The sequence below is a fragment of the Talpa europaea genome (genome assembly GCF_964194135.1).
Source record: "Talpa europaea genome assembly, chromosome: 6".
NCBI classification, from domain to species: Eukaryota; Metazoa; Chordata; class Mammalia; order Eulipotyphla; family Talpidae; genus Talpa; species Talpa europaea.
The window spans coordinates 3,404,691-3,431,736 of record NC_140072.1 but is presented as its reverse complement, the minus strand read 5'-3'; the positions used below and the strand labels follow the sequence as shown (position 1 = coordinate 3,431,736).

Here is a 27,046-nt window from a genome sequence, read left to right as displayed (position 1 = left end):
ATGTCCATGAAATAAAGCAGCAGATCACCAATTTATAGGCGGTCCCCATTTATGTGAAGGCCCAGAGAAATGAGGTTTGAATTATGTTAGAATCTGAGTGAAGAGCCAATTCAAAGGAGTGAGCATTTATTGTAACTTAAAAAAAATAAATACAACTGTCACTAACGCTTGTGAGCAGCTTCTCTGAAAATCTACACTCTGTAGGACAAACTGTTCTCCAGCTCTGGAAGGAGCCCCTGTGGGCGCTGAGTAGGAGGCTGCGCGTCCCTCACCCTTCAGTCCAGGAGGTTGAGGTCGATGTGGAAGTAGACATAAGGGTAGTACTCGTGGTTGTTGAGTTGTATCCCAGGGATCTCCACCGACGCCTGCAGGAGGAAGGCGGCAGCGGTCTAAGGGCCTAGCTGAGTCCAGTTTGATCTGTTTTTGAGGACTCTCCAGGCACTGTCCCCCACCCCCACCCATGGCTGTTACACTAGTCAGTCTTGCACAGCAGGCTGGTGAGTACCCTGCTCCCATGGGGAGGCCGGCCGGGCCAGGGAGACGCAGCCCTGACTGATATACGTACGTCCAGGATGCTCGCAGCAGCTACCTCGTCCAGGTGTCTGAAGACCGAGTCCAGAACGTCTCTCAAGCGCTTGGTCGATGACTTCTTGTGAGGCTGCAGGAGCACCGCCTGGAAGTTCACTGGGAGCCCGTACCTTCTCGGACAGAATGCATGAGTTACTCCAAGCGCACATGAACTAGGCAGGAAAGAAAGTTCTAGCAGCAATAAGCTGTCAGAAGAGCTTAAGAAGGTACAACCCAGGGCCTCCCAGGTGGCGCAGCGGTTGAGCGCTGGGTTGCGAAGCTGCCCGCGGCTGCAGCGCCGGTTCAATCCCCTGCTGCTCCCCGGCCACCAGAGGAGGGTCCCACATGGCGCGCAGACCTCTCCTGCCGCCCGCTGCTCCCCTCAGCAGTGTCCTTCGGTCCTTCTGCCTGCTCTGCTCCCTGCTCTGGCTCTGGTGAATTCTCTCACCCTCCCGCGCTTCTGACTGTACCCAGTGCTTGTATAAACAAAACAAACAAACAAAATAAATAAATAAATGAAAAACATGCCTCTATTAAAAAAAAAAAAAAAAAAAAGGTACAACCCAGTTGAGTAAAACGTCTGGGGTCAGGGAAGAGACTGATCACTACATCTTTCTGGGTAGAAAATCTCTGCAACATGTGGGCCCACTTGATAGCAGGTGTTGGTAGCAAGTCGCGATCAGCCCCGGTGTGGTGCGGTGGTGAATGCTTACGCTGAGTGGAGGCAACTAACGGGGCTGAGTGTTTGACAGCAAAACATTTGTCTCCAACCTGGCTCAGCCCAATTGTCCACTGAAAGAACAGCAAAAAGAATGTTTTTCAAGCTTATGAATTGTTTTTGCTGACTTTCTGAGTGGACAGGTGATTTCTGGACTCGGGCTGAGACGCCTGGAAGGCCTGCGGCGGCACGGCCGCGGTGGTGTCCGGCCGACTCAGAAATACCTCGTGCCATTTGCGGCAACATGGATGGTGCTAGAAGGGATTACTCCAGAACACTACGTACCAGGTGGTTTCACTTACATATGGAGCCTAGGGAAAGCAAAGGATCAAAGACAAACAAAAGCATCCTTGAAAGCTGACCACAGATCTGAGGCACTCGGGAGAGTGGGGGACGCGGTGGCGAGGGAGAGGGAGGTGGAGGGCTGGGGGTACTTTGGTGCTGGGAAAACTAGGGTGATGGCATCCGAGGGGAGAAAATCCCATCTTGTGAAAAGATTTTTTTTTTGAATGAATGAATGAATGAACGGAACATCAAAAATAAAAGTGTCAAGAATCTCCCTGGGGCCTCCCCTGGTGGCGCAGGCGGTTGAGCGCAGTGCCATGAAGCTGCCCACAGCCTCTGCAGCGCCTGTTTGATCCCGGCCAGCCGGCGAGGGTCCCACATGGCGTGCAGACCTCTCCTGACTCTCCCGCTGCTCCCTCGGCAGTGTGCTTCATCAGTCTGCTGTATTTGTGAACAGCAGACCCGTGATTTGTGACTGTCAGGGATTTTTGGTTAACTTCACCACCAGCGAGCAGGTGCCCGTGGCTAGTACTTCTGCCTCCTCACTGGAAACGTGGCGGCAGCCCCTCAACAGACGTCACGCCAAGGAGCCATGACTCAGTCTCCGCCCCCCAGTCCATGTCCATAAATCCTGCCCACTCCTAGACTTTGCCTTGGAACAAAGTATCCACTCAAATACTTCAGTGTCTCCTACTTGATGTGCGGAGGCTGCAGTAAATGTGCCAGGAGGCAGCCGGGCCTGGCTGTCACTGCCCAAGCATGAGCCCACCCGGTCAGGCTCCAGAAGCTTGGGTGAGCAGGTGACATCAGTGAACAAGATCCCAGCTGGGGACCCCCACCCGACCACGGAGCTTTACTTCCCCAAGGCAAGTACCACAGAGGCCAGAGGGGCTGTGGTGTGTCAACACCAACGTGTTGACTGGCACATTGGTGTGTGGGCCGACCCAGGTGACACCCCGTACCTTTGCTCCCATCTTTCGTTCCCTAAGGTCTGCTGTTGCCCATGTTCCGGGAGGAGTTGGGAGTGTCCCCAGGAGGCCTCCCCTCCTGGGAGCCGCCCACGCGCCCACCTGCTATGCCCCTCCGGTGCCTGTCACCATCTCGCCCATTCACAAAAAGCCTCAGCTCCCTGTGGCTCATTCCAAATCTGAGAGCACCCCAAGTCCCATGGCGTCAGCCCCTGCATCCGGCTTCTCCACCCACGGCCTCCCATGGCCTGGTCCCGGGACACCTGATGCCTTCACATGCCTCTCCCCACTGCTGCTCTGCCCGGCTGCTTACATGTCGGGGTTCCCTGAGGCTGCCCTCTAATCCTCCCCCGGGTCAACTCATGCATACTCATCAGTCATCACTGTGCGCCCCGTAAGGAACAGGGGGTGCTCAGGCTCTCTTCTCCGCCTGCAGCCAGCCTCTCGGGCCTCCACTCCCCGCTAGGTCTTCGCCCCCCGCTAGTCTCATTGCCCACACGTGGTAACGTGTTACCACACAGCGCTTGGGAGCGTGAGCCCGGGGCACGCGCACCTGACTGGGCACCCGCGCAAGCAGCCGAGCGCACGGGGTGTGCGTACGTAAGCACGGACACCTGGGCCCAGAAGCCAGGGATAAAAGGAGAGACGGGTCGGGGGCTCACTGCTGCCTCCCTGCCTGCTGGGCTGCCCGTGAGTCCAGTCCCCTGATTCAGCATCAAGGGCCCGTTAGGGACACCGAAGGCTCCAGAATTCTCTTTTCCTCTGCCGGAATCGGCAACGAAGCTGCCAGGCCTCGGAAGGCTGCTCAACAAGCCCCTCAAGTCCCCTCCCCGCCAAGACCTCCCCCCGACTCCAAGCCCATTAGCCGCCCAGACAGCGGACCACACCACAGCCCCACGAATCACCCAGCGCTGCTAGAAATTGCTCCTGTTTCTCTCCTGGGGGGCTGAGCCCTTCGTGCACCCCCAAGATTAGTCATTTCTCAACTTTGCTTCTATTCAATCTACAAACATTAGAATCTACTCTCCCCCCCCCCCGCCCCCAACTCTGAGCTACAGCCCCAGCCATGGGGCCAGGCAGGGAGCAAGGAAGAGAAGGCAGAGCCCCAAGTGCTCCCCTGGGGTGGGGGGGGCGGGAAGCAGGTGAACTTTACCTGCCTGCGCAAGTGAGCCTGCTCGTCACCACCATCTCCTCAGATAGGGCCTCCCCAAGGATAGAATAGGAAAAAGCCACCAGGAAGGACCCCCAGCTCTCGCCTCCGCAGGAGACCGCAGTGCGCCGGGGGAGCAGGAGCAGGAGCAGGGGCAGGGGCAGGGCGTGAGGGAGCAGCGTCCCGCCGGGGACACGCAGAGCCTTGAAGTGGGCAGCCGGGACTGTCCCGGCGGGGCTGGGGAGGCGCTGCACTTCCCACACAATAGATCTCTGCACTTTTTTTTTTTTTTTTTTTTACAGAGTTCTACTATACTCACTAAACAAAAAATGGCTAGTTTTTGAAAAGTGATTCTTGCATTTACTTTCAGGGGAAATAGTTTCATGGCACTTGAGTGAGACACCAGGGCACCCTCCTCTACCTCTCCAAGCCCCGGCCTCCGGTGGGAAGCCAGGGACAGGCCGCCGGTGTTGGCCGAGCCAGGCTGGCCTGGGGCCGTCCCTGCTCCAGGCGGTTGGGGCTTTGCAGGTTAGCTTGAGCACGCCTCGCCCCAAGGCCGCCATCCCAGCCATCACCAGCCGGAGCGGGTGCCAGGGCCAGGCCTGCTCTGTGCCGGGCAGAACGCTGGCAGCCACGCGGAGGACAGGCTGGAGGCTGAGAACCAGCGAGAGCCGGGCAAGCCAGGCGCAGACACCGGAGGGGGGGGCGAAGGCGGGGTAGGGCGTGAGGATGCGGGAGCAGAGGCCGCCAGGCAACCCTGAGGTTTGGGGCCTGGTAATGGCAGGACAGGACGCTGGTCTGAACGGGAAGCCAGGGAGGGGCCGGGGGTGCCTGCGTCAGGCAAACAGCAGCACCTGGGGGCTCAGGAGGGGTGGGGGTGGAGATGGCTCAGCAGGAAAGGGATGGGGAGACCCCCACGAGGGCTAGCTGCACAGGAGCCTGCGGTCAGAGCCAGCCACGGCAGGGGCAGCTTCCAGAAGGGGGAGCTGGTACCCAAGAGTTCAGCCTTGGCCTGAAAGCAATTCAATGTCCTGTTTGACTCATTTTCCTAAGAAGAGAGTAAACAGCCCACACCTGCTTGAACTAAGTGCTTCTCTCCCTTGAAATGGGGTCGTGCTTTAAGGCAGTGGCACCTTAAGCTCTCAGTGTTAAAGCCAGAGGATTTTACCTTTATTTCCACCCCCCCCCTTTTTTTTTTAAAAAAAAAAGGCAAAATAAGATTTGTTGGTGTCAGTTCAGTTGGGCTTTAGCACGGCTGCAGGGTGAGCCAGGAAATGGCCGCACATTGCTGAGAGTCTGGGGGCAGAGGTGGGGGGAAGAGAAGATGCCAAGGAGGCTGAAGAGGCTGGGAGGGGGAAGGCAGGAGCCCGGGCACCCCCAGAGCTGGCTCCCACTGCAGGACATTCAGGGTTGGGCCACCCCCTCTACGCACCTGAGCACGGACTCCACAAACACCCTCAGCGCCTTGATGTGGATCCAGGCGATAAAGGCTTCGCTGAAGTTCACCTTGAGCCAGTGCAGCAGGGGGCCCTGCAGAGATGGGAGAGGCAGTGACCCCTCCAGGCCGCTGTCCCCAACACCAGGACAAAAGGGACTTGGGTTTGGACAGTGCAAGCCCTGCGCTGAGATGCCCAGGAGCCAGCAGAAGCAGCGAGCTGCTGGCCAGGGCTGGTGAAGTCCAGGCCACACCCTCCAGGGTGCCTGGGCCCTGGAAACGCAGCAGGCCCACACCCGGCACATGCGTGGGCAGCAGGGGGCTGGGCAGCCCCTGACCTCAGGGTGTCCTGCAGCAGGCAGCTGGCAGGCTTCCATTTGACCCTGTCGCCCAGGAGCCACCTTCTGGAAGGCTCTGCTCTTGGTCCTGGCATCAGGGCCAGTCGCCACCACCAGGGGGCTCCTCACAGCCCCAGCCCCGCGGCCACCAGCCCTCAGGGCCTCCGCAGCCGGCACTCTCGCTGGGGGGGCCCGTCCTAGGGGGAGCTCTGCGCCTTGTCTCCAAGTCCCCACCTGATACCTCCAACTGCCCACCAAGGTCAGGGGTGGGTCCAGCCAGGGCAGCCGGGGGAGGAGCGCCCAGCTGCCCGACCACCCAGCAGGGCCTGCCCGTCCGTCACCAGCTCCAGCCACCTCCAGGCAGGGCAGACACACCCTGGCCACCAAGCACGGTCCTGCTGGGTGGGTGGGTGGGGGGCAGCTCCAAAGGCACCCTGAAGAGTAGGAGGAAGGCATGATTCTGGGCCCCTCGAATTTAAGCCTCCAAAGCCACATTCGATCACAGAAAATGCAGGGATTCGGCTTCTCAGAAGACGCCTGAGCGGGCGAGGACATGCGAGCCAGGGAACCCCAGGGCTCCCGGGGGGTTGCTTACCTCACCCTCGCCCTCACTGTCTCTCTCTCTGTCGGTCTGCCCCGCAGCAGGCCTAGTGGGGTTACCTAGCGGGGTTACCTTAACCTTGTGGTCCGGGAAGGAGGATGATCCCTTTTTAAGAGCAACACAGGAAGTTTGCTAAAGGCACAGAAATCACTTATTAATCATTCAGCAAACACGCATCACAAACAAACAATTCTCGGCCTGCTGGTCGGGGTGCAGGTGTGCCGGGCGCCCCGTGGGCCCCGTGGGAGCGGGGCTCAAGCCCCTGGGGGGCAGCCGCTTGCCGGGAGAGGGGTCGGAGCCTCCATCCCTGCCCCCCTCTGCAACCCGGGATGGGGACCGCAGCTCTGGGAGGTGGCGGGGGGCGCTGGCTGCCTGGCTCGCGCAGTGTCACCACCAAGGCGCGCCCAGCAGGCTCCGTGCACAACGGCGTCCGGTGCCGGGGGACGTGCGCCCCGTGCCACCTTTCTCTGCGGGCAGCCGGGCAGCCCCGGGCTCTGCTCTCAAAGCAGCTGATGCCCGCAGCCAGCCCCCCACACCCCCCGCCCCGCCTGGGTTGACAAGTAACAAAAAGGAGGCCAGATGGCGGTCAGAGGGGTGAACCCGTACCCTGAAATGAGTGTTAAATCATACGCACCCCAATCCAAAACAGTCTAAATGCTGGCCACGCCCACCTCCAAACAGGCTATGGGGGTGGGGGGTCTCAAAAAGCAGAGCAGGACCACCCCCGCCCCCATCCCCCATGCCCCTCCACCCTGGGGCACAGCGGGGGCCTCGCGAGGCACAGGGCATTTGCTAGTGTCTCCTTCGGGCTCCACTTCCCTCAGCGACCCGGCAGGGCTCCCCGGGGCCCCCTGGGGTGCGGAAATCTACACCAAAAGCGCCAGCAGACACCCGAGGCCGAGGCCGGGAGGCGGGCGGGCTCCTGTGTCACCTTGGCGCTCAGGGCTGGCAGGGCTGGGAGCGGGAGGTGGGTGCCAAAGTCCCCACTGGCGCCCTGGCTCGGGCAGGCCCCGCTGGACCTCGTGCGAGCGGCGCGGACGGGAGCGGGAGCGGGGGGCTGGCTAGAGGCCTCCGTCCCGGGGTCGGGGTTTCGGGGAAGCTGGGGCTGGAAGGAAAGCCTTTGGATAACATCTCTGTTGGTGAACCCCTTTCTGCCCAGGATTGGGGGGCAGCACTCTGAGGCTCAGGCCCCGGGGCTCCGGCCCAGCCCATCGTCTCCTGCAGGGGGACGCGCCTGCGCCTTGGCCCAGCGGGTTTCGTGTCTGAGGAGCGTGTTCACTCACGCGCACGTCCACACACGCATGCGGGTTTGTGTGGGGGTGGGGGATGACTCCCCCCGCTTTTACATGATCAGTGTCCATGTCCTCCTCAAAAAAGGACAGGACTGTCCAGCGGGGGCAGCAGGAACCCCATCTGGGGGCCCCAAGACTGGGTGACTCATCTGGAGCTCTTGTGAAAAGGCCGTTGACCCAGAGGTCAAGCTCGACGTGCAGAACCCCCGGCTGATGTCGAAGAATGGGGACCGGGGTGGGGGGGCGGTGTAAACACTCAGCCACGGGGCACTCCTGGCCCTTCCCCCAAGCACACACTCACAGCTTTATGTCTACACCGACTTTCCTGCAAGAGGCCTGCAGAACATTCTGCTCATTCTTCCCGTGCACTCCACCGCCAGGCTGAGCTGGCAGGTGCTCCCGAACCTCCCCCGTGGGGATGGGGACAGGGGCTGGAGACATTTCACCCGCCGGGCCCCTCCCGCCCAGCCCCTGGCTCGGCCCCACACACCCATGTCACACAGCGGCCGGGGCTTTGCAAAGGCTACACTGTCCACACTTCAAGCGTGTGAGTCTGTCTGCTCCCTCTGTCTGCTCCCTCCACGCTGCGCTGCCCTCCCAGGTGAGGAGCTTTGAGTGGCCATTGCCGGAAATCTCCAGCCTAAGCACCTGCTCTTGGTTAGAGGAGCGGGGAGGTAAACACAGGTGCTGGTGGCTGAGGGGGTCATCTCAGCCTGCAAATCACACCACCAAGGGCAGCAGGTGACTGTCGCCCCGTTCTCTGAGGGCTGGCCAACACGTGTGTCACCACATGTCCCCGCCTGGAGCCGCGCCTATCTGGCTGGACCTGGGGGATTAGGCGGGTCCTGATCTCCAGGGAAAGGCTGATTAACTGCTCAGAGCCCGCAGCCCCCCCACCCCGCTCCTCTGCAGGTCAGCCCGGAGGCCCTTCCTGGGAGGGTGCGACCCCGGCAGGGGCACCCGGCTCATGTCCTCCGTCCACGTGACCTGGGCTCACCTGCCCAGACCCTGCTCTGGCAGTCCCAGAGGGGGGTGCACCCGGGGAGGGGGGATGGTCGGGGCGGAGAGGTGGAGACTTGGGGTACTTCTGCCCCAGGCTTTGGTGGGGACCGAGGGGACCCAAGGCCCCTCAGGAAAGGCCTGTGTCTGATACTCACATACTGTTGCTTCTTATCAGACAGCAACCTGGTCATCTCCTCCCTTTCTCTTTTAATTTCTTTCTCATCATAATAAAATTCACGGACAGTGAACCTTGAAGCAAGCAAACGCAAGGCTCTTATTAAGAAGCTTCTGGTTTGAGCAAAGGCCCACAGGTGCAGGCAAAGCCCGAGAGGCCCGAGAGGCCCGCCAGGCCGGCCCTTACTTGTTCTCTTTGGCTTTGGATTTGAAGTCATCGATCACTTTTCGAAACAGAGTCACGGTGAAGAGGCCGCCCTCGCCGTCCTCAACAATCAATCTGTTGGAGAAGCGTCCGCTCACCGCACTGGCCACTGGGCCCCGCACTGGAGCTCGGCTGGGGGTGGGCTGTCCCCTCTCTTGGGAGGTGGGTCAGGCAGGGGGAGCCTGTCACCCTTGGCCGGTGGCCCGTGGGCTGGGGAAGGCCTGCCTGTGCCCCCCCCACTCCAGACTGAGGCCTCAGGGGCCCCCAGGGGGCTAGTGGGGGATCCCAGGGTCCGCCTGCGCAGAGATCTGAGCTTTGCTTTACAAGCTCTGCTTGTAACGTGCCCGACAGAGCAAGCTGCCTGTCTCTCTTCCCTGCGATGCCGCAGCGCCTCCGGCCCTGACATTCAATGGCTGTCATGCAGGACAGGGTTCTGGGTGGTGGGCATCAGCCCCCAATGTCCAGTTCGCGTCTAGTGTCACAGTGTCCGGTTGGATACAGCCTCCCAGGCACGCCTCAGCGTTGCTCCACGGGGCTGCGAGCCCCACATGAGGGTCTCTGAGTCCCACGGGCTGGAAGACCCGATAATGGGAGCCCTTGGGCCCACAGGCATGCCTGGGTCACCTTCTTGTATCTCAGAGCCACCCCAGAGGGGCCAAGCCAGGCTCCCGTGACTTTTCAATGTCATCCCTGCAGCCTCTCAGCTGCCCTTGACACGGCTGACAGGGGCCCCAGGGGTCTGGCCTGAGTGGAAGCTGCCTGTGGGGGCCTCTCACTGGCATGGAAAGCCAGCACTGAGCAGCCGCCTGTGCACACTTGTCCTCTGCTGCAGAGGGGACCCAGCAGCCATACACTGCGATGTCCTCCCTGGGGGCAGCTGCTCAGGCCAGGCCCTTGCTTGACCCTCAGCAAAGGCCTACTGGGGCATGCATTGAGGGGACCTCTGCGTGTGGCAGCCCGGGAGGGCATCCCGGAGGAGGCAGTGGGGTCTGAAAGCTGAAGGGAGTGGGCATGTGGTGGGTGGGGCTGCAAAGGCACTCCAGGCCCAAGGTTGGGGGCACAGGTGTGGAGGGCTGAAGGCCATGCACCCTTAGACATGTTTGGTGGTCGGATGCCCCCCACACCCCACCCCTTTCCCCCAGGGAGCCTGGGCCCAGGCTGGGCCTCACTCACTTGGTCGACCGCGGGACCACCATGTCCGAGAGGGACTCGTAGGTTTTCTGCCATTGCACGTAGCTCTGTCTGCGGGAAGACAGAACTGCTGGTGATTTTTGCAGAATAGGCTGTGGGGTATCATGAGTGCCTAGGAGCCTGGGCACCCCTTTTTCTGAGGGACTAGGTGGGCAGGGCAGGGAACAGAGAGAACCCCACATCCTCTGCAGTCCTGCCCTCTGGGAATCCCACCCGGCCCCATCCCAGCCCCACCTCCTGTGGGGACTCCAGGTACCCCCAAAGGGCCTGTGTGAAAAGTTCAGCCACCTGTTGGGAGATTTCTGCTCCTGCCTGTGCGCCCTGGCGAGCCCCTGACCGCCCGGCCTTGGACAGTCAGGGCCCACCGGAGAGGAGACGCACGCCTGGCACATCGCGGCTACTGGGGAAGCTCCTGGCCTCCGCTGTCGCCCCACACCCACATCCTGCCCTGCAACCGTCCAGGACCCAGATGCAGGCCGGGGGCTCCTCCTGCCTGGTGCACGCACTTGGGAACGATGACCAGCAGCGTGACCAGGTACTCGGAATCCAGCACGAAGTCTTCTTTGCTTACAATGTCACTCAGCGTCCGCGTGAAGAGGTTCCCCCTGAATCAGGGTGGGACAAGCAGGGGAGGGGCGTGAGCAGTGAGCAGAGGCCTGGGCTGGCGGGGCCCCTGCATGCATGCCCACTCGCATGTGCACAGATGCAGCGCGCGGGCCCTGGGACAGGAGGCTGGGTTCCCCTGCGGAGAGGGCCCCAGGGCTGAGCGCGGGCTCCACTCTGCGTCTGGAAGCCAAACCTCTGTGCTGGCAGGGCCGCAAGCACTGTCACCCGCCACCACAGGGGCTGCTGAATTCAACACCTCTGTTGCCTACGCTGCCCCGTGCAAGCCCCCCGCTGCTGGGGGGGGCCGCGGGAGGCAGGGAGCTTGGGTTACTCAAGTGTCGACACAGTGGCAGGCAAGCTGGGCCTGTCCCTGCCGAGCACCCGAGGGAGCTCCGTTTCACCTGACACCCCGTACAGGTCGGGCAGCCGGGGCCTGGCCTGGAATAACTCTCTACAGGCCCAGTGAAGCCCGGTCCTTATCAAGGTCATGGTATTTTAAGCACAAAGATCAAGGCCACTGTATTAGCAAATGGGGCAGGGCAGAGCCACCGAGACCCTGCGCAGCGTCAGCCCACGGGCCAGTCAGCAGGTGCCCACACAGCACTGTCCAGCCCTTGGCCGGGGCCCGAGCCTTAGACACTGCTGTCTGGAGGCCCTGCTGCCTGCCCAGGCCGCCTGTGCTGCCCTCGCCAAAGACTGCACGCCTGTGCCAGGCAGCCGCGGCGCTCACACACTGACTGACGTGGCTGTCTGCCCCGCCCGTGCCCAGCACAAAGCAGACGTCCCTTAAATGTTTGTTGATTGAGTCGTGAGCTCTCCATGCGCAGAAGTCCTATTTTATTCTGGTCGGTGTCTCGGGGCCTGAGAGTATGGCAGGTGCTTGGTAAACTCGCTAAGTGATGCTCAATAGGCGCTGGCTAACAGCAGGAGGTAGAAGCAGCCACCCTCTCCGTGCCCCCCCACCTGCTCAGTGCCTGTTTGCGCTACTGGGGAGCAGTGTGTGGACGTCGTCAGCTGCGAGCTGCAGAGGCCGGGCCAGAAGTTTGCTCAAACCTAAACAACTCTTCGGAGTCCACAAGTCGGTGGCACCACGAGTGGACGGTCCAGCCGGCGAATGGCCACTGGCCCCATGGTCAGTGCCACAGCTGGTCTCTACCAGAGTCGCCGTCAGGACGCCCTGCCCAGCTCCCATCCTCACGCCCCCGTAGGGCCAGAGGCGAGACTCAGCTGACACCCGACTCACTGGGATAACGTCAGACGGATGCATCGCATCCGTCCTCCTGCCTGGCGTGGTCCACCAACAGACCCCGACCATGGCGCGCTCGCCCCCTCCCTGCAGCCCCGCCAGACCACCAAGCTCATGCTTCTCTCCGCCTCCCCCCTTCTTGGCGCCCTGCGAGTGGCCGGATCAGCCTTCTGCTCCCTCTCCCACGCGGTCCTGAGGGGCGAGCCCCGGGCACCGAGTCCCTGAGCCCACTCCCTCTGCCTCTCCGAGAGGGGCCTTGACAAAGCTTCCACCAGGGAAGGAGCTTGGGGGGCACCCCAGGTGTCCTCAAGGGCAGGGAGCGGCTGGAAGAAGGAGGGAAGGGGCGAGGAGCGTGAGGAGCGCGAGGGCCCGGGGCTGCGATTCCTCTCTGGGCGCGGGGAAGCGGCGCCACCAAGCCCAGCCGGCCCTGGGCTCCTTGCTGCCTCTGCGGGAGCCGGGGCGTGAGCTGCGGAGCCGCGGGCAGACACTCACATGGACCGCTTCTCCAGGTTCTCCAGGTTTGTCTTCAGAGTGTTGTAAGCAGCCGTCCGGGACTTCACGTCGGTCTCGATCTGTGCCAGTTGCTGTTTGGAAAAGCCCAGGAGTTTAAAGAGTTGGTCAAACTTTTCGAACATGACCACAAATGGCTCCCAGCTCCGGAACATACTATTTGCCGAGTGCAGGGCGGGGCACGGGCAGAACCTTCTCGCATGGTCAAGGTGTTCACAGTGCCTCAAGCGCCCTCAGCTCTGCTGGACACCAGCTCAGGCTCACCCCCACCCTGGCCTCTCTAGGGACCCCCCAAGGGCTCAGGCAGCCAGCAGAGGTCTCTAGGCTCAGCTGGGCGGCGGCTGCCGTCTGTTCTGCACAGACAACACAGCTCCTTCAGACCGGAGGTCCGTCATGGGTCTGGCATTAAGGAGATCCCAGGGGGCACGACCAGAACCCCCTCCTGTGTGGAGCAGGGTTGGGATGTAGTGGACAGAGGGGAGAGGGGGTGGCCTGGACCCAGAGCCCAGCCAGGTCTCCTGCTTTCCAGATGCTGGCCCCTGGGGCCTGTCCAGCCAGGTGCTCGCCTCCTCCCCAAGGGCTGGCAAGAGTGAAAGAAAAGTGCCCACTGGACCCCAATCCAAGGGGAGCCCTCAAAACAGCCACGGTGCAGCCCCCGCGCAGCTGTTCTGAGGTCGCAGAAAGCGGAAAGCTCAGTGCACGGGGCCTCCGACCCCCTGGGAGCGCGTGCACGGCCGTGGACACGAGCGAGATCAGCCGTCCCCACTGACCACCATGGACGGGTTCTCGGAGCTCTGACCGCAAGCGAAACGATGACAAATGACCTTGAGTAAGGTCATTCAGGTCAGCGTTGGCTGGGATGGTTTTGTTGCCACCAGTGTCACGACGAAACTTGAGGCTGGCTCAAGGATTGGCTGTGGACGCACACCTGCGACACCCGAGCTGCGGGGCTGCCCAGGCAGCTGAGAAAGGGCCCCTCACCACCCCCACCCCCCGCCATGCTCACAGACCCCGAGGTGCTCCCCGCCACCGTGGGAGCCCTCAGCCCCAGACCTCAGCACGGCTGCCGAGACCCGACCGGTCATGTCAAGACCCAGTGTATTTAAAAAAGGGTAATCTAGGCTTTGAACAATTCTGGGTTTCAATGTATACATTTTCATGCAGCTGGGAAGATCCACTTTAAATTTTACATGTGGGTCACCTTTAGGGGGGTTGGACGGAAGGCAGTGGGGTGACGTCACAGGAGGCCTTTACCGCTTTTATCTTACATTTGACATGTATGTCTTTTTACAAGATGGAACTTCCTTATGATAAAAATTTCTTACTTTCAAATGCTTATAGATTCACAGGAAATTGCAAAAAGAGATCCCATGTCTGGTTCCGCACGGGCAATATCTTACTATCAAAACCAGAAAATTGACACAGACACAATCCACGGATCTTGATTCTTACGCGTTCTAAGGGGAGCGGGGAGCCAACCAAACAAAAATACCCTGCAGCCTCTGCAGGATTTGTTTCTTATTTTTCTGATTTCACAAGTGAATAAAAAAACTACAAAGGAACGTTTGGAGACCAGTAAGTGTGGGAGGAACTCGGGCCTTCGAACCAGGCAGGCCGGGGCTGAAGGGCTGCGTGGCCCATATCGGCTCCTGAACCTCTCTGAGCTCAGCACCTCGCAATCACACTGTGCTGCCCCGCGGAGCAGCCACTCAGGGAGCGAGTTCTGTGCTCCCCAGCCTGGGCTGCACGAGGCAGGGGTCACCTCTGTGGGTTTGGCCAAGCGGACAGCACCGGGCAGCACTCGGAGATACCAGCTCAGCAGGACCAAACTCACCCGGCCTGGCTCCTTCAGGCAGGTGGCTGGCGCGGCCCTGCGGAGGCAGGCATGCCAGGCAGAAGCCTCGAGGGCCCCTGGAACTAGCTCTCCCTGAAGTGCTGGGGATGTTCTGGCTGCAGAGGCCGGTGGCGACCGCTCCAGGGGGCGGGCGTGGGGCAGATGCCCACCTTGGCAGGCAGGTGCATGGTGAGGAGTGAACCTGCCTGCTACCCTGGTGACCTTGGGGGTTTTCTTGAAACTGGAGCCTGGCCCAGACTGGCACGGCATGGCTGGCCCCTGGCCAGGTAAGGATGCCACGCTGAGTGCCTGCAGAGAGTGGGCCAAGCCCTCCTCCCGCCCTGCATTTCAGGGCGCACCCTGCATTTCAGGGACACAGGTGGGCTAAGTTACCAGCTATCGGCAGGGACCAGGCCCTGACCCTGACTGCCCACACCCGGCTCCTCCTTGGCTGTGGCTCTCCATAGGGGGCTTTCTGGGCTGGTGTCTTTGGTATCAGACTCACACCTCCCTGTGGGAGCGGGCACTGAGCCAGAACTGAGGATGGGGCTCCTGGTGCAGGACAGGTAAGGGGGCCAAGAACCACAGCCTCTCCCCAATGGCCTCCAAGACTGGCGCCCTGGGGTGGCACTGGCCCAGAGCTGCCTGGGTTGGCGGCACCCACACATAGCACATGCCCAGAGCAGGCCCTCCCCACCGTGGGCCTGGAGCCTCCCCCTGCCAGATCCTCCATCTGAAATCGAAGGAAGGGCTTCCTCCCCCAAAGAGGTGACTACAAAGCAAGAGCCCCAGAGGGTCCAGGCCCACTATGAAAATAGGGGCTACCTCCCCCTCCCTGCTGTCCTGCGAAGTCCCTCTGTGTCCCCAGGTTTTGTCTGTGACTACTGTCCCCCATCAGCTGGTGCCTGGATGTGCTCCAGGGGGTGTGGCGCCCCAGGACTGGTGAGCACTGTCTGCTTGGCCTCAGAACAGCACTGATAGGCCAGCCTGGCCTCCCCAGGCTTCATGCGGGGCAGGACACCACATCCCCACAGATGGCAGCGAGTTCCAGGCTGGGGGCTACAGCACACAACGCCCTCCCGGAAGTCACACCTAGCACAGGTGCTCCGTCCCCCCCACCGCAAGGGCCCTCCAGGATCACTGCCCAATTGTCCCAGGTGGGGCTGGGACCTCTGTGATGTAAGCTGTGCCCGAGGGGCCACACCCAGATTCCAGAGCCTTCATGCCCCACCTGTTTCCAGGGACCAGCCAGGCACCCGCCTGCTGTCAGATGGGAGGCCGCGTGGGGATGGGGCCCAGCGGCCCATCTCCTCCACTGACCCGCCCAGACACACCTGGGTGGCTCAGCTGGCTGCGCAGACAACAGGAAGGCTTTGTTCCTGGCTTGGCTGAGATGTTTCCAGCCACCCTGGCCCGCGCGGCCACAGCAAATCCAGAACTTGGTGGATAGCGGCGGGAAGGGGTCAGGCCGCAACACTTCACATCAGTTTGTGTCAAGGAGACACCCCCCTAGGGTGCAGGGCCAGGGTCTTAGGAGTTGCTGGGGTGAAGCTGCTTCTCCACCAGCACTTTTAAGAAGCACAAGGGGAGCAGAGTGGGCAGGACAGGTCTGAGGTCAGACCCCCAGAGGCTTGACTACCGGGGCGTGTCCGGTGAGATCAGGCACCTCGCCAGGGAAGGGCTGGAGAGGATTCTGGGAGGGCAGTGGTTGCCTTCCCATTTTAGGACTGCCCTGAAACCCAGAGGTCTCTGACCTCATCCACGGTGTGGAGGCCTCACCTCAGAAGCCCACCAGGCCTGGTCAGACCCACTGGAGGCAAAAGGTGGCGGGGGGGGGGGGCTCAGCTTCCAAATGTCCCCTAGAAAGATCCACCTCGCCTGGTCAGATGCCCCTGGTCATCATCCTCCGGGCGAAGCACCACTGCCCCAGACAAGGACTTTCTCTTACCTTTGCCAGAGTGTCCACCACACTGGCCAGCGGCTGCTTGGCAGGGTATTTGGCCATGTTCCATTCAAAGTGGGTCACAAAGGACGGTAAGTCAACTGGAAGGAAACAAACAGTCCAGCAGGTGAGCGGGTTCGCCCACCGGGGAGACAAGGCCGCCTCCCAAATAGAGCATCCCCGCGTGCACCAGGGAAGCCACCAGAGAGCGGCGCAGCGCGGCCGGAAAGCCAGGTTTCCCTGAGGAGGCAAGACCCGAGCCAGCGACCGACCAGCAGCAGCACCCAAGCTCCTCCGAAAACAGCAACAGCCCAGGGACACAGTGACGGGCACACTGCGCCCCCAACCTCGCTCTGGCTGCGCCCCCCCGAGAGCTTGTCCAGGAGATCCCACTTTCTCGCAGGTGGAAGACCAGCCGGAGAAATTCCGAGGGCCTGACGCTGTTCCTGGTCTCATCCAGTGCACCCCCAAAACCACATAGCCCATGGCTGGTCGTGGGGGCCACCCATACAAAATGAGCCATCTTCCTGCCTGCTGCAGAAAGCAGGACCCCCGAGCTGTTTTAAAGGCATTTTAACACTCGCCAGCCCTGGAGTTGGCAGCTGTGTGGGGGGAGGGAGAAGAGGGAGCCAGGAGGACCGAAGCCCTGGGGCGGGAAGGCGCAGGCGGACTCGGTGGGACACGGGACCATTACCACAGGGGACCTGGCCTCCAGGTTGGTGACTGGTGGTGGGAAGGATGCTCACTAAGCCGAGCAGCCAGGGAGGCGGCAGAGGAGGAGGCGAGCTCAGCTTGGGACAGGCCAAGGTGCCCACGGCCAAGTCCCCAAGAAGCAGCAGATGGGGGCGAAATGGGGCTCGAAGGTGGAGGTGGAAGGGCCCTGGAAGGCGGGAAGGAGGAAGCGCCTGAAGCTGAGGCCGCTGAGGCCGCTGGTGCTGCTGTTAACGACCTAGGCCAGGACACGTGAGGCATTTACTCCTCAGCCTCATTAGGTGCCATCATCTGCAGGAGGACATGCCGGCACAGAGCGCCTTATGTCACCGCCACCATAAAACAGGACCACAAGCTCCTAGGAGGCTGCCGCCGCCTCCCTCCTCGCCCCACCTCCCGGGCACGGTTGCGCAGCTGCTGCTGCTGCGGGAGAAAGAGCTGGCATGTCCCTGGTTCCCTCTGCAGGAACCACACGCCAGGGTGACCTGACCGTCGGGTTCCAGGGGTGGTGGAATGGACAGGAGCGCCCCTTAAGCACAAGGGGCCTGACCCCACAGGGCCAGCGTCCTGCAGAGAAGACACACTGGGGAGCTTGTCTCCTGCAGGACAGGCGCTGGGCGCTCACGGCCAGAGGCAGCCATTGACGAGCCGCCAGAGAGCTCTCACCAGAAGCCAACCCGCCAGGCCCGTGGCGTCGGCCTCCAGCCTCCAGAGCCTCAGGCCCGTGGTTTCAGCTCCCGGCCTGTGGTTTTCATATGGCAGCCCACACAGGCAGGTTTGGGGGTTAGTTTGTCATTAATGTGGTATTGCCACACTATGGGAGGGAAATGTCTCTGCAGGGAGAATCCAGTTCTGGAAGTTGCTGAACTAATTTGTGTGCATGACAGCACGGGCGCCGTCAGAGGCGGAACAGGGAGATGGTCACTGACTCCCTACTGGACCTGGGGGCACAGTGCCCCCTAAGCTGAGACACCCCCTCCCTCCCGCCCTCACTGCTTGTCCTTTAACACCAGGTCAGAGATCAACTCCTGGAAACTGCCTGCATGTCCTCACCCTGCTGGCCCGAGCCAGCGTTGTGCGCCTGGCCCCTGCACCAAAGCTGCTGCTTTCCAACTCCTGGCGGGCGATGGCCGTCTCGGCACTCCCAGGGGCTGCACCCACAGAGCAAAGCGGCGCTCCTCACTCAAATCTCCCCAGTAACCTGGTGACGAACCAACCCCTGGCACTCTGGGTTGCCCAGAAGAGGTACATTTCAGATCAAGCTCTCATCTGCAAGCATTCGCAGCAATTCCCAGGTCTTTATGGCCGACAGACCAGAGAGAATGGGTTCCCCATCCTACTAAAAGCTACAATGTTTTCTCTTAGTCTTTTTAAAGACTCCTCTCATCTAGGGGAGGCTGCATCTCCACCACCGCATAAGGCTCTGTCGGTAGGTCCCCAGATAAGGGGGCTGCAGAAGCCTCCGGAAAACTCTAGTGAACGTGACCTCCTCCTGAGCCCCGGCTCCTGCTGAGATGCAGCCCCTTGCCCAAGACGACACGTCCCAGGGCAGCCTGGCCCCTCCATCACCTTAACGAGAACACCTGCCAAGGACGGGCCTTCATCTCAGGCCTGCTCCAGCCTCCTGGGGCCTCCCGCCTGCAGCTCTCTGACTTCAAAAACAGCAGACTCACCTCTTCCCCTGGCCAGAGTCTGCAAAGCCAGGTCTCCTAGGAGCAACACCCGGGCTGACAGCCTATGAGGTCAGACAAGGACCCAGGAAGGTGCCTTCCCCATCAAAACAGCCCGGCTGCTCTTGAGCAATAGTGACCTCATCTGAGAACCCAAACAAGGCCTTCCTGGCAGTCAGCAGAGTGAAGGGCCAGTGACTGCATGGTTCGCAGACAGCCTACACAGAGGCCGGCTCCGTGCACACCGAAGGCCCAGGCCAGACCACAGCCGGCTCAGCTTCCACTGCAACTCAACACCCCACGCCTTGCACACTCATGTCTCAGCTAGAGGCAAAGGCACCCAGGCCACACTAAGTGTCTATGAACGGATTGGCTCCACTGACAGGTAAGAAAACCGTGAGTCCAAGAGCCAACCTGCCAAGGTCACGGAGTGCCCCGTGGAGCAGGCCCAGGTTTGAACCTCCAGGGGCCAGTGCTGCCGGCCCTCTGAAAAACAACCCCCTTAACTCCCTGCAAGGGATGGGATTAAAACCCCACCTGCAGGGGGCAACACTGAGACCCTCCACTTCACCCTCGGTCACTCGTTCCAGGGTGGTCTACAGAGGGGCAAGTCCCCTTCGCAGCAGCATCAGAAAGGTCTGAATCCAGCCAAGTTTAAATGGGTCTCTTGCCGCTGGAATCTTCCAGAACCTTTCCTGCGCTGACACACGCTATGGATGTTCAGGCGCTCCTGGGGGCACAGCCCAGGGTCCTTGACTTTGTTTGCAAGGACTGGTGGCAAGAACAAGCCTCAGGAGCCTCGCGTTGCGAGTCGGGAGCCCGGGCTGCGGGAGGCTGGACAGTGAGACACACTGAGCAGCAGCGAGTGTCCTCCTGCCGGACAGAGAAGAGGCTCAGCAACGGCCCCGGACGGGACGCCGGGCCATGGCACTGACGACTCGGGGTAACAACGTCCCATTTTAAGTAACACAAATGTTGAATAGAAAGTCAGCATTTCCATCACACTCTCAATGGAAGTGATCCTCGTGCCCTAAAGACCCGGCTTTTATGTAGGAAAGTCGCTCTCCCTTGTCAGCCCGAAGAGATGGCTGCTGAGAAGTCAGACCCGCGGCTCAGCTGAGCACGATGATGTTGGTGTTCGCCTCGGCAAGAAACAGCGTCCCGAGCAGACGCGTTGCAAAGCCGTCTGGGCAACACGCGGCCTGCAACGATTTGCGCTGGGCCTGGAAGGTCTCCTGGTTTTAACTTCCCCCCAGTTGCTGACACAGATGCCAGGAACGGGGCGTGTGGGCGCGGGGACACCCACGAGGCCCCAGGAGGGAGCCCCAACAAGACGCAGAAAGCTCCTCCCGGCACGGACGCGACCAGGTGCGCGGAACAGCCCCGGGGAGCAGGCAGGGGCGGCAAGCCAGGGGCCCGGAGCAGGCGAGGGGGGGGGTCCGCTGGGAACACGCAGGGCTGCCCGGCCCGGGAGGCATGCAGGGCGGGCGGCGGGGGCGCTGGGCAGAGGGCAAGGCGAAGGGGCTGCCGGCCGGGTCGTACGGAGGCGTGACCGAGCTGCATGGTCTCCGCGAGGAGCCCGTCGCAGCCGGGGCACCGGCTCCCTACGAGCAGGCCGGGTCATGCGGCACCACACAGCACACACCCCGCCCCCACCACGTCACCTACTCTTTAAGCATTTCATTTTTTCCTTCAAACCTGCAACACAATAAGGTGGAGTTACAAGCAGTCATAGCAAAGCCACGCCAGGCGCGGGAGCAGGAACATCTCCGCCGGTCAGTCTCGGACAGCAAACAGCCAGCACACTCGCTGCGGCTCCCGGGAGGGCCTGTGGGGCGTGAGTGAGGCCCCACACTGATGTGACGCGAACCTCGGCGTCCGCCCGGGACGGGGTGCAGGTGCCACTGTCTCCAGATGCGTCATTCTCGTGCCCAAAGTGCCTACGTTTTCACCTTGCACCTCTGAAGTGCACTATTTAATGTGTTCACAAGGGGCCAAAATGGCGAGGGAATCTAAAGGTTGACCCCACCCGCCCCGGGGAGACGGACTCCCAGCGCCAGCAGTGAACAAAGCATTTCGGGTCCAACTCTGCCACTGTACCGGGCACAGCCTCAACGTAAGTCTGTGCCGCCCCTCAGCTGGTGGAGCTCCCGGGAGAGCCTGTCGGGGTGGGGGACTCTGTTGGGGAAGGTGGGGGGCCAAACAATCAAGACTGGGTGAGACCTCACTCGACCCATTTTCACACCGGATTTTGTGGAGTTCACCCCCAGGGTAAGATGCTTTAGACATGCGTCGGCAGGGGCTGTTGCGCTAATGGCCTCTGTCCAGCTTGACCAGGGGGCCCGTGGGGGGCCCTGGCCCTCAGCCTCTCCAGGGTGGCTGCAGCTGGGGCCACGGAGGGCTACGGTGAGCCGAGCAGCCAAGTGTGGTAGATCATGACCTACCTCCATTGGCCAGGAGGTTCTCCTGCACCTTCTCCTTGGCATCCTCCATCACCTCCACCACGCTGTGCGCCGTTTTCCGGATGAGGCTTTGGGGAAAGGAGAGAGGCCGGTCAGCACAGGAAACGACCCCTCACGCCCTCTGGGGGAAAGGATCGGGCTTCAGCCTCCAAGGAGCAAGCTGGCAGATGGGTGAAGAGGCTGAAAGGTCAAAAGCCCAGAAACCAGTATTTCCACTTCTGGAAAATTATGTTGAGGAAATGGGAGGCAGAATAAAAAGATGATCTTTGCAGCACATGGGCCCACAGTAAAACATCAGAGCCCACTGGAAGTTTCGTCTACAGGGGGTCGCTTAGGTCAGTGATGGCTGTCCAGCTGAGTGAGGGGTCCTCTGGGAGCCACCGAAAATCAGGTTTGTAAAGGATTTCCAGCACCGGGGAACCAGGCAGGTCTCACATGGGGCTAAAACAAGAGACCAAAGTCTGGAGCCTGCAGCTGCGTGAATCTTGTTCTCCCTGCTGTGCAGGGAGAACCCAGTATCTGCTTTATAACCCAGTATCTGCTTTATCGTTAGAAAAGTTAAAACATTTTAAGTCTCCAGGAAACATCTGGAGACTCGGAAGTGCGAGAAGGCAGAGTGGCCACCAAGGGCTCGGAGGCAGCAGGGCTCATGCGGGCCACGGCTCCACCCATCGCCAAGGAGAGGGTTTGCTTCCAGGTCAGCGCATCAGTCTCGACCTCGGGTCTCTTCTCTGTAGGATGCAGATGAGACCATTTGGAGGGATCATCCTTTCACTGTCACTATGTGGAGAGCCAAGAGCATCCACTTCCAGGGCCGACCACTCAAGCGAGGGCCTCCCTGGTGGCACAAGGGGTTAAGCACAGCTACGAAGCTGTCCACAGCCTCTGCAGCATGACTTCAATCTCCGGCCAGGCAGCTGACCCACGTGGCGCAGCAGACCTCTCCTGTCTCCCCTGCTGCTCCCCTTGGCAGTGTATTTCAGTCAGTCTGCCTGTTCTGCTCCCCCCTCTGTCTCTGGTGAATCCTCTCACCCCCTGCATTTCTGGCCTGCACCCCAGTTCTTGCATGCATAAATAAATAAAAATAAACTTTTTTTTTAAAAAGGAGGAAGAAACCACGGTGCTGGGAAATATTCTATTCTCAAATTTTATCTCTTCTTCCTGTTATTGGTAGTTCAAAAAGTCACATTTTTTTTCCATGACCCAAAGGCACCTAAGTATACAATGCAAGTGAGAAAACGGACAGAACCCAAGAATGGGCCGTTTTTCCATTTTTCACTTGTGTGTGGATTTAACGTAAAGCATTAAATGTAATGTAAAGCACTCACACAAGCCAAAACATTTCAGGGAGCAAGCTTGAGCAGTGCAACTTTGTGACGATCATAAACTCGTTAAACTATTCTGGGGAAAACACCTAATAACTCAAACCTGCCACACACACAAAATAAAGTGTGCACATAACACTCTCCTTCCTTCTGGTTTTCCACGCATTGTTATCACAAACATCAACTTTAAGTGGCCAGTTGAGACAAACAGCCGGAAGACTCTTCTTCCACCACTGAGCGAGACCAGTGTGGCAGATACGGGTGTACAGTCACTGATCCTTCCGAGTCTTCTGGGCAGACCATGTGACCTTGCCAGCTCCAGTTTGGTTCCTCTGAGGACACTGCAGTGACCGTCTGCTGCTGGCCACCAACAGGAAAGTGTAGTTGCTGCCTCAGGTTTACTTTTATCACTTTACAATTCATGTTTGTCAGGCTAGCTCTCCCTCGTTCCTTTCATTTATTCATAGCATTTTTTTTTTTTTTTGCATGTCTGTGTCCTAACTAACTCTGCTCTTGGGCATTTGAATTATTTCCACTTTAATAAGATGCTGCAATGGTACCCAGATTTTGCCCACCTGGTGCAGGTAGGTACAGAATAAGTTGATAAAAGTTAGTACTGGAACAAAAAGTGTAAGTATTTATGATTTTAACCAATAAGGACAAAATAAACTCCAGATATACAGGACTAGCATACACTCCCGCCAACAATGCATGAAAATGTTGCTTCCTTAAGCCCTGAATGATAGTAGCAGTCACAGATCTTTCTCATCTCCGCCAAAGTGACAGTTGAAAAATCAGGCCTCAGTGTTACTCGAATTTGCACCTCTCTGACCACCAGTGAGACTGGACATCTTTTCACAGACTTGCTGATTCTAGAAATAACTCTTTTCTTCTGAGAAAACTGTATTCAGATCTCTTGCTAGCTTTTCAACTTTCATTTTTTATGAAATGACTGTAAAGGCTCGAGTGTTTCAGAGACTCAGTTTTTGAGATAATGATTTGTAAAACATTTAAAGAAGAAAAGAATGAAGACTTAGAGAGCTTAACGTCCCCAGCCCGGGTAACCACTGTCAGGGCAGAAATTGCTCCCAATCTACAGGACTCCAAAGGTCGACTCTTCAGTGCCAGTGTAAACTACCTGGCACCTTCCTCTAAGACACTCGTCAAAAATTTATATTACCCTAAAGGGAAGATAAATAAATCATATTTTTATTTAAAAAAGAGCAAAATGCAAAGAGTATGTAATTTTAATCAATGTTCTGGTAACAATGATGTACCCAACAAAATTTATCAGCCTGTTCACTTAAGATGTGGACATTTCACTGTATGTAAATTGGACCTCATTAAAGAAAACTTTTTTTCCTGCAGCAGATACTATCTTATGTGACCAAAATTAGCATCATCAGTAAGGGGAGAGAGGAACAATGTGTGCTCCTGAGCAATGCACGAAGAACACGATGTCCCTTCTGTGGGATCCCTGCAAGGGCCAAGCCTGAATCTTGTCATGTGGAAACAGCAGCTGCGTTCAAGTTCAGGAGCATTTGACAAAATAACCAGTCAGTACTCTTCAAAAGTTATAATGTCATGGAATTCAAAGGAAGTTTGAAGAACTGTTCCAGTTTAAATAAATCTAAAGAGACGATCACTAATTGTAAAAACTAGAACAGAAAGCCATCTTAGTATTTATTGTTATCTGAGAAAGAAAGATTTGTTTCATGATAAGAGACACTGTGGATAAACTGGTGACAGACATTTCTCCAAAGACATTCAAATGGCCAAGCACAGGATGCAATAAGCACTAGTCAGCACCGATGGTGAGGACAGCTGGTAAAATGCTTGGAAGCAATAAATGGCCCATAAACATCAGGGTAAAAGCTCAGCCTCACCTGCTGTGAAACATTTTCACTCACCATCTGGGTGTGTTAAAAAGATTTACAGTTTCAGCACCAGCAAGTAAATAATCAGGGGAATAGAAATGCCAAAGCCCTATTGACACGGGGTGACAACTGGTCCGACTCACCGGAGAGTGTCACAGAATATCATGAGGCATTTTGAACACAGACACTTCTGCCCAGCAATTGACCTTCTAGGAATCGCTCCTTCCGACAGCCTGGCACCTGGGCACAAAGCCACCCACACAAGGTGTCTGGGACCATCCAGCGCTACCGTCAGGGGACCCGGCCGAGGATCACGAAGCTGCACCCCACGGAGTCGAGTGAAAAAGCCAACAATGTACAGTATCGATCGTTACAGTCATTTTTGTACAAAGCAAAGGCAAAAACATGGAAATGCACGTTTGTCTTATACACTGAAAACTCAAAGATTGGCACTAAATCGTCGGCAGTGGTATCACTTGGGGAGTGGGATGGCAGAGACGGGAAAGAATGAAGTAACTTGTGGGCATTCACCATAAAGACCAACAATAGGTGAAAAAAGGAAAACTCAAGCGCACGCTGCCGGGCACAGCCTGCTAAGGTTTCTTCCAAATTAACTGCGCTTGACGGTCATCTGGGGTGCCTCCGGGGGAGAGTTAGGGTAAGGGGGAGCGGGCGGAGCAGGGGCATTACCCAGGTGTGAGATGGGGCAGGTATTAGAAGGGGGACCTTCAGGAGCTGGGCAGGCAGAATCTGGACACCTGGAACCTTCAGGGAGAAGAGTCAGGAAAAAGCAGCCCGTGGCCAGGAGTGAAGGAAAATGTCCTTCCACCAGCACCAGGGGGTACCTGGAAGCCCCGCTTATTCTGGCTCTGGGACCTCAGGTTGCCCCAACTCCTGGGGCTGTAGGGACGGGAGCCCTGCACGGTCTGTCTCCCTCCTTGCCCCTGGGGTCCCAAGCTCATCTGTGCGCCATGCGGACCCCAGAGCTGCGCCAGGCCCGGGTATGTGGGTGCACAGGGCAGCAGGCAGGGTTCTGGGAGCCGCCTGGCCCAGGAGGAGGCTGGCACAGATGACCCTGGAGGAGAGGCAGGGCCCCTCCCAGGGCTGCGTCCCCGGGCAGGAGCACAGGCGGGTCTCCCTGAAGGGTGCTGCGACTGGGAACTGTTTCCTCTCCTGAAGAGCACCCCTGAGGCCCCGCTTTCATCAGGGCCTCCGCCCCAGCCGGGAGACCTGTCCCCGCCTGCCCCACGGCCTGCTCTGTGGGAAGGAGCCATGTCTCCGGCATCCAGATCACCTGTGCAGAGAACGAGGCTCTCCGGTTCTGAAGCGGGGGTGTCAGGTGAGTCGATGCAGGGAGGGCTTCCCCTCCCCTGGGTTCTCTGCAAAATTCAGGCCACGCAGGCTGAGGTGGGCCTGGTTCTCAGATCCTGCCTGCCTGGGAGGAGAGGGCTGGCAGGGTGGGGTGGAGGGGGTCTCCCAGGGTCTGAAGCAAGCACCACACGGCCCCATGCGGGGGGCAGAGCTCATCCTCCAAAGCCAGTGTGTGTGACTCCTCGGGACCAGAAGCCCCTCAGACCCAGGGAGGCTGAGACACCCGCCGCGGCCCTGCGCTGTGTCAGCTTGGCCGGCGGCTCTGCCTCTGAGGCAGGCTCTGTCCACACCAGCCACTCTGCACACGAAGGGCTGAGGGACTGAGTCCCCTCTCCATGTGGATAACAGAGCCCCACCCCACACCCCCTGCAGGGCTGACTGTCCTGCAGCCACACAGGAGCCCTGAGGGGGCCTGGAAGCAGCCACACTGTTGAGGAGTCTGCTCCCCATTCTGCTCCCCTGTGACTTACTGAGCCCCCGGGCACCTCACCTCTGCTTTCTCCTCAGTCGAGCACCCACACAATCTATGTGGCCTGTGGTGAAGCCTTCAGGAAAATGTGATGAGAGAGCAATTCAGTGGGTTTCTTTTTATAAAAACAAATATCTAAGGAGGCCCCTGGGAGGCTCTTAGGTGACTGGGGCTGTAGTGGCTTGGGGGTGGCTCTAGGATCCCTGGGGATTCTACAGGGAGCCTGTGGCAGCTTTAGAAGGGCTGGGGAGTTGTGGGGTCTCTGGGAGTGTCCTGAGGGACCCTCGGGGGTGGGGGCTCTGGCCACAGATGCACCAAGCTTTGAATTCCTGCTTTGCTTCTCAGAAACTGGAAGTTTCAAGAAGGGACTGATTTTTTCCCATCTTTCAAGGGATTCTTCTCACAGCTCAGCAAAACAGTATTCGCTTCAGCCATATTGGCTACATACAGCTGATTCGCCCACACCCTGGCATAGAAATTCTTGGTCCTATTCAAACACCAATCTCCCTCAGAAACCGCCCCTCCTTGGGAGGTTTGGACAAGAAGGACTCCTTGTTCGGAGTGCTTGTGAGAAGCTCTGGGGTCCCCACCTTTTAGGAAGGACCAGCCAGCCCCCAGGCATGGGGGTTGGCAAGGAGCCTCTGCACATTTGTTTCAGTCACCAAGTAGCCCGGCCACATGCCCGCAGCAGGGACCCCACTCCCATGGAGCTGGACCCCAATGTATACCAGGCGAACAGCCCCCAGACGGGCGGAAATCCACACATCATGTTCATTTTGAGAGTAGATGCAGTTTTTTCAGGCACTGCGCTGACAAGGGTTTGGCGAAGTGGCACTTCTTACAGCCTCACTGGGAGACGCCTGAGCCACAAACAGCTTCACGTCCACCCACATCCTCTGAACCAGTGATTCTACTTTTGGAAATACACCTTAGGACATAACCAAAAACACAGACAAAGGTTTATAAAAGATGCTAATCAGGGTGTTAATTATAATGACGTAGGTATTTTATTGCCATTAAAAACGACAATGAAAAAGGCCCTCCCTCCATTGAAAAAAAGCCTTCCTGTTATTTTAGTGGCATGAAAGCGTGACTAG

General features: G+C 58.9%; 1 protein-coding gene across 3 annotated transcripts in view; it reads right to left on the bottom strand.

Annotated features, from left to right (window-relative positions):
- Nucleotides 1-275: 275 nt before the first annotated feature.
- Nucleotides 276-27,046, bottom strand: part of ATP6V1C2 (ATPase H+ transporting V1 subunit C2) — a gene marked incomplete at both ends in the record, with an annotated part of 41,331 nt that continues 14,560 nt past the window's right edge. Inside the window, 12 exons of one of the 3 annotated variants that reach the window (XM_084235012.1) lie at nt 276-365; nt 566-698; nt 5,121-5,218; nt 6,057-6,194; nt 8,512-8,605; nt 8,718-8,810; nt 9,909-9,973; nt 10,429-10,531; nt 12,271-12,362; nt 16,071-16,165; nt 20,114-20,143; nt 20,890-20,975. In XM_084235012.1, coding sequence (XP_084091138.1) covers nt 276-365; nt 566-698; nt 5,121-5,218; nt 6,057-6,194; nt 8,512-8,605; nt 8,718-8,810; nt 9,909-9,973; nt 10,429-10,531; nt 12,271-12,362; nt 16,071-16,165; nt 20,114-20,143; nt 20,890-20,975 — 1,117 coding nt within the window. The remainder of the gene's footprint in view (nt 366-565; nt 699-5,120; nt 5,219-6,056; nt 6,195-8,511; nt 8,606-8,717; nt 8,811-9,908; nt 9,974-10,428; nt 10,532-12,270; nt 12,363-16,070; nt 16,166-20,113; nt 20,144-20,889; nt 20,976-27,046) is intronic. The other 2 variants (XM_084235013.1, XM_084235014.1) reach the window with 2 other exon arrangements.